Genomic DNA, 11,486 nt, shown 5'->3' on the forward strand with positions numbered 1-11,486 from the left:
ATATATATATATATATATATATATATATATATAAAGGTTGGTTATTTTACAACCCTTGACATTTGTATAAATATTCAAATCATAATAAATGAACTTTCATCATTTATATAAATATCTCAATTAATTGGGTTGCAAGGGTTGTACAAATACACAAAGTTGTAAAAGAAATAAACCATATATATATATATATATATATATATATATATCGACTGGACAATGAAAGGTTAAATGATGTAATATATTTGAGACGGAATATTTCCGTCGCTGAATCTGTTTCAATTTATCTAGGTCAAAGCTCGAGCCTGCCGTCTGTTTATCGAGAGAGAGAGAAAGGGAGGCGATAGAGAGAGATAGAGAGAGGCGATATCGAGAGATAGAGAGAGAGACGCGATATCGAGAGAGAGAGAGACGCGACCACCGGCGAGGGATCCGACCGTCACCGTGCTAATCTATTATCGTCGCCGTCACCGTCGCCGCCACCGTCGTTGCCATCCTGTTCCGTCCACCGTCGCCGTCCTATTCCACCGTCGCCGTCACCGTCGCCGTCCTATTCCACCGTCTCCTTGGATGGCTTCCGAATATCGTATGTGACCTTCTTTCCGAATATCGTATCCTATAGAGTATGTTCTCAAGTGAAAGCCTTGACATTTTATAGACGTTGAAAGTGGACATACTCTGCATCTAGTGGCTAGACAACCATCTGAATCACAATTCCTTGCCTTCTGTAATATGTTGTCAATAAAGTGAGCATTAGTGGCTTTCTAATGGCCATTATAGTTTAAACCTTTTTCCCCATTGAAGGTGATTGGGGCCGTTCTGAGAAAAGCTATACATACTCACTTCCATTATTCAAGTGGATAAATTAAGCTAATTTTATTTTGGTCCATAATCATGCCTCGCAAATGAGAAAAGCTATACATACTCACTTCAATTTATGGGAAATTAATGTATCATTTATCAGTTGTGTCTCAGCTACAAACAACTACTTTGCTTTTTTTTACCTCAAGTATCCCATATGCTTCATGCCATGAACCCCCACTGCATACTTTTGTTTGTATCTCTGTGTTGCATTTCTTACGCCTAAATTGTACAACTTGAATTTTTAGTATAATCCTGATCAGTTTGCATCTTCCCATTTTACGGGACCTTTACCCTTCTGTTGTTTTGCTTGCATTTTGTCTTAATGACATCTCCATCTTAAGAGGTAAGTCATATGTCAAACTGAGATTCCTTTGTAGCATGACTTACAGTGGTTTGTCATTTTTCCATACTGTATGTCCAGATCGTGTACAGTTGCATATGCCATTTTTAAAAAAATCTATACAAGCCCAATAGACATATGATCCCTGTAACATAAATATATAGATGTTATCCAAATATGTATATTGTTATTTATACATCAACAAAGATCTGAATAGTACATTATTTTTTGGAGATCTTGGAAATCTAATTGGTCTTTTTACAGTTTGTTATATGTTGATCATCTACTTGGTTACAGTCCAATATTCTCGTGCAAGTTGCCCAAGGAAATGAAACAGGAGCAAATGTCAGCAATCACGGTCAATCAGGAAACCAGTCACAGCCTAGAAGTCCCAGTCAATCTATGCCTCAAGGGTTACAAAACCCCTTAGCAGCAGCAACAATTGTACCTACACTTGCTACGGTAGTAACATGTTTTAAACTTCCTTTATATGTATAAAGTTTCTTTTGGATTCGGTACACAACCTTACTTTGTATGTTTGTTGTATGCTTGTAGCCAATTCCTGATTCCCTAAACACACTTTCCAAGTTTATTAACCGCATGGAACAGGCATTATCACAGAATGGTAATAACTCAATTATCTTCTTGCTATTAACATAACAATTCCTTCTTTGCATGATTTATATGACCTTTACTTTTGGAGCTTTTTGTAGCATATCAGCCAAACCACCCTTCAGTTAGTACAGAAGGCATACCGGCTGTAGAATTGCCTTCAAATGGTCATGGTTTGCTATCACCAACAGCTTTGGCAGTTGTTCTGCGACGTACACAACGTCTTCTCAGCGGGCCCGCTATTGATTCTTTATCTGTACTTTTCATTCTCTATAACATGCTTTTCTTTTTGTGGTTTTCCTTCTTATGCCCTTCTGGTTTTCATATCCACATATTTAGGAGATCTGTTCTTTCTTGTGTCACTCTTTTTGCTGTTTAGGGATTAAGATAAATTAGTGACTGCAGTAGTAGAGTCCTTGAGAGCTACTTACTTGAAGATGCCTTATGCATTATTGGTCCACTTAGTCTCTTATCTAAATGGCAATTCTGAATTAAACATGGAAGTTTCTCTATGTTTTGGTTGTATCTTGATCCTAATGTACCGTGGTTCTCACTCAAGTTCATTCTTGGTTGCGTTCATGTTTTTGCTTAGATGACCTAAAATTAGTTATAACTTTCTGATGATCATTTAACTAAGAATTTGCCTTGTAATTTGTAGCATACAGCAGGACGACTAGAGGAAGAGGAGCATACTACTAATGTCACAGTGAGAACCCAGATTCAGACAGAGGCCATGCAGTCTGGGATTGCAATGCAACATTTGGGCGCTCTTCTGCTAGAACTTGGTCATACAATGCTAACATTGCGTATTGGACGGTCTCATGTATGTCATTTCGGTTTTTTCTCTTTGCACTAGTATTATCTTGTCAGAATCACCATTTACAATTGACTTGGGTGAACACTTCCAGGCTGAATCTTTACTAAAATTGCGAACAAATTACTGATTTCGAAGAATATTGAATATTTACAGGTAACGGAGTTGAGAGATAAGTTGTCAAGGGTAGAAGAGGAACTCGAGACCGAACGGAAGAATAGGGCAGATTTGGAAGCCAGACAAGCTGCCTCGACAGTTGAACAGGCCAGACAAGCTGCGTTTATGCGGCAGTCAGGATACGTTTTCCCACCTCCCCCAGATCCTGATAGTTAGGTTGTATGTATTCGAAGATTAAATTGTATGAATTGAATATTTTAAATTGTATGAATCCATATTTTAAATCGTATGAATTGGTTACTTTTGTTCACAAATTTGGTTTGTTATGTATTATTATTTTTAGGTTTTTTAAAAATAAATACAGGATTTATGTATTTTTAAAAAATTTATTTTTTATTTTTTTACAAATTAGCGACGGATTAGCGAGGGAAAATCCGTCGCTGAAAGTGTTTGAATTTCCCTCGCAAATCCGTCGCTGAAAGTTCCCTCACAAATCCGTCGCTGAAAGTTCCCTCGCAAATCCGTCGCTGAAAGTTCCCTCGCAAATCCGTCGATGATCCGTCGCTAAATACATCCCTCGCTGATCCGTCGCTGAAAGTGTCCGTCGCAAATCCGTCGCTGATTTCCGTCGCTGATCCGTCGCTGATAGCATTACCTACGACTGTTTGACCGACGGAGTATCAGCGACGGATCAGCGACGGAAACCCCTTTCAGCGACGGATCAGCGAGGGAATTTTCCCTCGCTGATACCCAGCATTTTTGTAGTGATCAAACAACTTTTAGGGACAACTTCTCTAATTATGTTCTAATCATACCAGACAAATAATTTGTCATTTCCAGTTTTGTCTTGTCCAGTTCATCTCACATGTCTTGTTCAATACCATCCAATATTGTATGCATACCACACACTATCTTAATCAAATTTGTTAAACAAATTCACGTTTCTAAACTACGAACAAAAAACACAATTTTCCATTTTGATTTTTCGAAATTTGGTTATCGGAGATAAGAGTGAACAAAGAAGTCAATTTTGTTTCAGATAATTCGCTTTCTATGCTCGGATGTTGTGTTCACTAAAAAATACGACTTGCGCTGTATTCATTCAAAAATATGTCTTTCATTTTCTTTTTGAAAATGTCCCTTATTTTGAAATTTATTTAATATCCATTCCTCTAATCTCCCTCATTCACACCCTGTTTATTTTTTTTATTAATCTGGAGATCTAATCCGTTAAGTGAGTCGACTAATCTCAGAGCAACTATCCGTTTCGCAGGTAGCCCGAAGTCACCATATTTGAACCTCCGTGACCATAATAGTATTTTTATTCTTCTTATGATTTGAATATGAGGCCTCCAGACACTTTTGATCTCAAGAGAGTACAAGCTCAAACCAATCAAACACCATCCCTTGTGAGCGGTGGCTGACATCCTCTTTATTGTACTTGTTAGAAAAATGACATCTATCATTCTTAAGAGGAGGCTGAAAAGGAAGAAAGAAAATCAAACCAAATGTATTTTAGAAGAAAAAAAAAATTAAATATTAATTGTATTATTATATAGGAAAACATTAAAATATTATTTTATGGAAATACAATATTTGAATAGAAATTAAATTTTTTATTTTATTTCAATGCAATATTTTATTTTATATTTAGATAACCATTTAAGCATTTTTAACATATTATTTAAAATAGACAAAGAGACCGTTTACTAAACACTTGTTCGGTAAGTATTTTTCGGTAAAATTTAACACTAACATTTACTTACAGGTAAGACTTTAGTCCAGCATCTTAATTTCGTATTAATGGTTCTAATATTCTCTTAATGATTTTGTATTTTGGGTCTTCTTTAATTATCCAACATCTTAATTTCGTTGTAAATAATTAGTAAACAATTATATTTTATTTTTGTACTAAATCATAAGAGTCTCTTAATGATTTTGACGATTTAATTATTGTGAACAAAACCATTTAATAAGTGTCAAACTATTATTTCTAATTACGAGATGTATTGTCGATGGCTAAATAAGTAACGACATTGAAGTTTAGCATAATAAAGTGAAGAAAAGCATTGTTTTCATTTTAATTGTTATGGTGGTTGCAACGCACGTGATAGGTTGGGAATTCACAAGAACTTGCCTTCTAACCCACCCGTTTCTCTTACCCCCCAAACCCCACCACCTTCTCTACACCTCCTCTCAATTCGCAATGTTTTTCGATTTCATCTCCCATTTCCAATCCAGATAACCGGAAAATGCATTATTCACCTCCGCCGCCGCCTCCGCCGCCTTCCTCCGCCCACACCCTTAACCAAACCACCGCCCTCCTTTCTATACTACTGCCGGCCACCTTTTCCGTCAAGTCTTTCATCGCCCGATGGCAAGTCATCCGTTCAAAGCTCGCCATTCTCAAGTCTTCATTGTACGACATCTCCGAGTCGACTCACTGGTCGGAAAATCCACTTCTGCAAACCCTACTCCCCGGCCTCCTATCCACCCTCCGCCGTATCCAGACGCTATGTGATCAATGCACCGATTCGAATTGCACGGCTGGCAAGCTCCTTATGCAGAGCGACCTTGACATGGCTGCCGGTTGGCTCTCCAAGCAGCTTGACGACCTCGATTTGCTGATACGCTCCGGTGTTCTATGTCAATCGACTGCTATTGTCCTCTCTCAACCCGCCCCTGGATCTTCTATTGAGGATTTAGGATTTTTCATTAGAGATCTTTTCACTAGGTTACAGATTGGGGGGGTTGAGTTTAAGAGAAAGGCAATGGAATGTCTTCTTCAATTACTCGTCGATGATGAGAATGCTGTTACAGTTGTTGCAAGCGAAGGCAATATAAGGTATTTGGTTCATCTACTTGATGTTGATGATCATAGAGAACAAGCGGTTTCTGCGGTCTCTCTTCTCGCCTGCGCAAGCGAACATTCTAGAAAAACGGTTTTCGAGGAAGGTGGATTAGGTCCGTTGTTACGAATCCTTGAATTTGGTTCCATTTCATCGAAGGAAAAGGCATCCGTTGCTATCGAAGCAATCACCGGCGATATTCATAATGCGTGGGCTATTTCGGCGTACGGCGGTGTTCCGATACTACTCGATGTCTGCAGATCTGGATCGTTAACTGCTCAATCACACGCAATTGGTGCTATTAGGAATGTAGCTTCAGCTGAAGATATTCGCAGCTGTTTATGCGAAGAAGATGCAGTTGCCGTCATCGTTCAGCTACTGGTTTCCGGCTCCGCCGCTGCACAAGAGAAGGCGGCAAACTGCATTGCTATCGTCACTTCATCCAGCAAGTATTTCGGGACTCTATTGATACAAGAGAAAGGATTGGAAAGGCTTTTACATTTGCTTCATCGATCATCAAATCCAGATACATTAGAGTATGTATTACGCTCAATTCATTCACTATCCACTTCTGATTCGGTTTGCCGGTTATTATCCTCATCATCTACGTTCATAATCCAAATCGCCGAACTCATCGACCACGGGAATCTAACTCTACAACAAATCTCAGCTTCAATATTAGCTAAATTGTTCATTAATGACTGTAACAAGCGTGCAGTTGCTGGATGCATGGGGTCTCTGGTGAAGCTTATGGAATTCGTGAAACCGGTCGGGTTACAAGAGGCGGCGATGCAAGCATTAACTTCTCTACTGACAGTGAAACAGAACAGGAGTTATTTCACAAAGGACGAGAAGAGCATGACGAGTCTAGTTCAGATGTTGGATCCGCTGACTGAATCGGTTCCGAAGAAGTTTCCGGTGGCGGTTGTTTATGCATTGATGGCCGGAGGAAGCAACAGTCGCCGGAAAAGGTTGGTGGATGCCGGAGCTCACAATTACTTGCAACTACTGAGTGAAATGGAGGTCGTCGGAGCTAAGAAAGCGTTACAGAGACTTTCCGGCAGTCGGCTGAAGAGTATCTTCACCAGAACTTGGAGGGAGTAGAAACGGAAGCCATCAGCTCCCCGCCAAGGTAAACTTATTTCCGAATTTTAATCAAAAAGATTTTTTGAATTTACCTTTTTGCCCTCTCTTTGGTCATATATGTTTGACGGCTTTAGGTTAATCTTAACCGACTGAATCCAAACCAATTACTGAGTAAATAATAGCTTTAGAAAGAATGTGCAAAGATTGCATTTTTTAGGGACCAAATTTGTAAAACAACAAAAATATTACTCCCAAAATAAGTTCAGTGATTTTAGTTTAAGTTCTGTTTATTAGCAATTTAACGAGCTTAATGAGATTCAGGGTTTAGTCGATTAGCTATATCTTATTTTGTTGGTAGTGACTTAATGATATAGAAAGTGGTTTATTTAATGAATTTTAAAGGAAAATTTTATGTAGAAAGTCAGGTTTTTAGTCAAACATGTCCTTCCGAATTAAAAGAAGTGTTCTTCCAACTATAAGAAAATCTTTCCAAACAAAGATCTTCTCAACTTATACAGATAAATTAAGACATTGTCTGACGAAAATAAACTAACTTATTTTTTGGGTACACATTTAGATACAAATAAGATAGCTTATTGAAACGTTTTCTTGGAGTAGCGTTTTGGTTGTTTATTGTTGTTTTTTTCAATTATAACTCTTATTAATATAAATTATTATTAATTACTACCAATTATAAATAAAATTTAAATATTGCTAATATTAATAAATACTAGTTTATATAAATTGAAAATTAAATCAATTAATTTTAATTATACATTTTATATTAATATTATTCATTAATTATTTACAAATAGCTATTAATCATTTTCAATTATTTTTAGATTATTAATTTTTAATTATTATTCATTATATTTAGTTATCAAAAAACAAATATAATAATTTTAACATATTTATGTAACATAAATATTAAAGTTATATTATTTTATTTTATAGATAATAAAAATGTGTTAAATAATTGAATAAAATATTTTATTTAACATATATCTTTTAAAAAGTTATTAATTAATTAGGATATGTGAGATAGACTATTTTTTTATTCATATTATATATATAATAATCAATTTGAAGTTCTTTTAATTAATATATTAATTTTTTTTAACATATTGTTTGTATTAATTAATACATTATATTAGATTTTTGTTTCAATTATATTTTAAAATAATATAACTGATTAATTTTTCAAGATGTCATTTTTTATAATTTTACATTTTTATCAGCTAGTTTTTGCTAATTAACTAGTGTATCAATTATCAACTAGTTTGTCAAACATAGTCTAACTCATACTGACAACTTTATTCACATCAGATTTAATGGAAAACCCATCAACAACCCCTTAGTTTGTCTTAAAATTTTGTAAACTGTTTGATTTATATAAGAGAATGAAAATGAATTTTTCTAAGAGAGAAAATGAATTTTTTTTTTCTTTTCAAGTTAACCTAAATAAAAAATTTAGATTATAAAAAATAAACTCAGTGTATTATATAGAATTAATAAAGTGGTACCTAAAATATAACGTGTAGTGGCTAAAATTTGTATTGACCGCCAAACATTAAATCAGTGGCTTGGTGATTGGTGAAGCAAAACCCCACCACAACCATCAAATGGCTACTTGGTATTCTTGTTTGGTATATATACTAATTTAATACTAAATTTTGATTCCAACATTAGAAACACACTTTTCTTACAAGTTATGCCAATTTTTTATATACAATAAAGAAAATCTATCACAGTTGGTATATGTATATATAACAGAGTCAACTACAAATATGGTCAATATGGTTTGTCAAAAATAATATATTTCATCTTTCAAGTTTTAAAATTATAAGATGACAATTATAATTTGTGAAAACGTTTGGATTTGATTTTTCTCCCTTTAACCATCATTAAAAAAGATTTCGTTAAATGAAGAGTATTTTTGTTATTTTATCCAACTTTTTAATCTTTCACCCAATAAAAAACAGGGATCAAAATCACAATTCGATTTTGAAAGGGTAAAAAGCAAAAAATAAATCAATATAAAGATGAAAATGCTTTTTATTTAACGATAATAATCAAATTTGTAATTTACTCTATATAATAATTGAAAGAAGAAAACCCCACCAAGAAGGGCGTTGGGATGCATGTTATTGTTTATATATATCACGTGGGGCTTAGCGTAGGTGTATGTTTCTTCCATCATTTAACTCTATGCCTTCACAAGTTCACATGAATCATGATTGATGATAGTCTAGGTGTTTGGAAATGATCTATTTTCTATTTTATTTAATTTATATATTTGTATCTTGTGACATAAAATTAGGCCAACTCCTGGGTAAACTTTTAAATATTAATTACAACTATATATATATATATATATATATATATATGGCTATTTGATAGTTGTTGAATAGATTAGTGAAAAATAATTAAGTGGTCAGAATGATTAAAAGGCTTTTATGATACAATACAAAATAAAATATAATTGTTTAGAATGAAATTAGGACATTGAATGGTTAAGAGAGACTCATGATACAAAATCATTCAGAGAGTTTAACTATTAAGAGTTAAGACTATTTTTTGTCAAACAAGATTCACCTCTTAAAGATCTAGAAACTACCTTTTAATAGAACTATTAGAGGTAATTACAATAAATATTTTGGGTTAAACATAAGGGGTTACAACTTGCAAGTTATTCATTCACACCTAAATTCAATAATTCATGAGTTGCTTATAGTATCCAATTAGTAATAACAAAAAAAAATGTTAAATTCTACCAAATTAACTGAGAGACTGTTTGACAATTACTGAATGGTTTGGTGCATAATGGTTAAGTGGTCAGAATGATTAAGAAGCTCTCATGATATAGTGCAAAATATGTTTTGATAATTATTTACGACAAAATTAGGGCGCTCAATGGTTAAGGGAGGCACATGCTACATAATCATTCAGAGAGTTTTAGAACCACTAAGAGACGGATTATTTTTTTGTCAAACACGATTCACCTCTTAACGATCCAGATGTTGCCTCTTAATAGAACTATTAAGAGGTAAATAAAAAACTCATAATTGTTGGTACTAGGAGAGTAATCAAATAAGAACCGTTGTTTTTTTAAATTATGAAACACTGCATATAAAAATACAGTGTTATTTCACAAGATGATTATTTTTACTCATCAATTTTTTTTTGGATTTTATGTTTCATACTGTTCAACAACACTATACATTCAAATACATTGTTTCACGATATGAAACAACACAGTTAAGACCTTGTATTTTTGTGTTGTAGGTGCTTGTTTGGGGGAGTGTGGCATTTGTGAAGTTACAGACGGTAACAAATACAGTTAATCAATTTGTAGCATGCCCACCAAGTGAGTATATACCACAATAAATGAATCATATATAGTTTCCAAACCATCCTTAGTGGTCACATACACACAAACATATACTATATATCCTCCATACTATACATATGCATATACATATACATAATACTACTACATCTATTATAAAAATATCTGAATCAAACACTTGGATGCTCGTTTTACGTAGTATCCTCGTCTTTTTTCTTTTTATTCAGATAATCTTAATCCAGCTAATGCCAAACTTAGGTGTGTTTTGTAAAGTTCGTTATGCTTGTGCTCTTTTTATGTAATAATTAGCTTGTGCCATACAATGACAATACATATACGGAATGTGAAGTGCCTTACTTTTATGTAAGTTGTGTTTTTTACGTTGTGTCTTTCTTGATTGATGTTACGTCGTATTATTTTGGTTTTGGTTTCTTTCTCTTTCTCTATACTTGGTGGTTTACTTGTTTTACTAGGGTGTTCATCGGGTGAAATCCGATGAATTTAGGTAGATCCGATCCAATCATCCATTGGATGTTGGGTTTTGTTATCCGATCTGATCTAAATCTAATGGATGAATGGTTCGGGTTGGTTTCATCAATTGGATGTTACTATTGGTTTTCCATTTGATTTGATTGGATTCGTCTAATCTTTTGATTCATTACTCAACAAATTAATCTACCATTTCAACCAATTATTCAAATTTTTTCTTAAGTTATTAAAAGACAATGTATATAAATATCAACTAAAAAAATATTGAAAGATGATAATAATTATATATAGTTATTAATTAGATATTAATTGGACGGTCATTGGATGGAAAATTAGATGGTCATTGGATTGGATTGGTTTGGTCTTATTGGATGTTGGACTGTCATCCAAGAACCAACCGATTCGATTTTGATGTTGAAATTTTGGATCCGATCATGATCGGTCGATTCTAATTAGATTTATCGGTTTAAATTGGATCAGATGACTTTCTGCACACCCTTATGTTTTACCCTATAAGGCAATAGTGGGAAGATATTTATATATATGTTCGATCATGATATTTTATAAGTTTCAAGACGTTATATATATATATATATATATATATATATAGGGTTTATTTCAAATACAACCTATCGCATTTGTACAACCAATGCAACCCAATAAATTAAAATATTTATGAAAATGATTAGAGTTCATTTATTATAATTTAAATATTTATGGAATATGAATACGGTTCATTAATTATGATTAATACTTTATATTAGGAAATAATCAAAACATCTATAAAATCACATATTAATCAAATGAAATGGACGGTTGAGATTAGGTTGTATTGGTTGCACAAATGACAAGGGTTGTATAATAACCAACCTATATATATATATATATCTATACTATATTATAATGCATTTGGCTAAAACTCTTAAAAACTCTTAAACTCTTAAAACTCTTAAACCCGTTCATCCCTAT

At 33.7% G+C, this 11,486-nt stretch overlaps 2 protein-coding genes across 2 annotated transcripts; both read left to right on the forward strand.

Annotated features, from left to right (window-relative positions):
* Nucleotides 1–1,239: 1,239 nt before the first annotated feature.
* Nucleotides 1,240–2,960, forward strand: LOC112500476. The gene is made up of 6 exons (XM_025103970.1): nt 1,240–1,272; nt 1,499–1,663; nt 1,757–1,826; nt 1,915–2,069; nt 2,472–2,636; nt 2,784–2,960. Exons 1-6 carry the CDS (start codon nt 1,240–1,242, stop codon nt 2,958–2,960), a joined length of 765 nt encoding a protein of 254 aa, XP_024959738.1.
* A 2,036-nt stretch (nt 2,961–4,996) lies between these two features.
* Nucleotides 4,997–10,371, forward strand: LOC112500477 (protein CELLULOSE SYNTHASE INTERACTIVE 1-like). Its single transcript, XM_025103971.1, has 2 exons — nt 4,997–6,725; nt 9,965–10,371. The coding sequence occupies exon 1, from the start codon at nt 4,997–4,999 to the stop codon at nt 6,695–6,697; it is 1,701 nt and encodes a 566-aa protein (XP_024959739.1). The 3' UTR covers nt 6,698–6,725; nt 9,965–10,371.
* Nucleotides 10,372–11,486: the final 1,115 nt, after the last annotated feature.

The sequence above is a fragment of the Cynara cardunculus genome (genome assembly GCF_001531365.2).
Source record: "Cynara cardunculus var. scolymus isolate 2C chromosome LG 17, CcrdV1, whole genome shotgun sequence".
NCBI classification, from domain to species: domain Eukaryota; kingdom Viridiplantae; phylum Streptophyta; class Magnoliopsida; order Asterales; family Asteraceae; genus Cynara; species Cynara cardunculus.

Excerpts from the sequence above, each read along its gene's own strand:
- LOC112500477 (XM_025103971.1), top strand. The coding sequence starts at position 4,997 with ATGCATTATTCACCTCCGCCGCCGCCTCCGCCGCCTTCCTCCGCCCAC.
- LOC112500476 (XM_025103970.1), top strand. The coding sequence starts at position 1,240 with ATGACTTACAGTGGTTTGTCATTTTTCCATACT. Across the intron at positions 1,827-1,914 it reads ACAGGCATTATCACAGAATG|CATATCAGCCAAACCACCCT; the intron begins GTAATAACTCAA and ends AGCTTTTTGTAG. Across the intron at positions 2,070-2,471 it reads CCGCTATTGATTCTTTATCT|CATACAGCAGGACGACTAGA; the intron begins GTACTTTTCATT and ends TGTAATTTGTAG.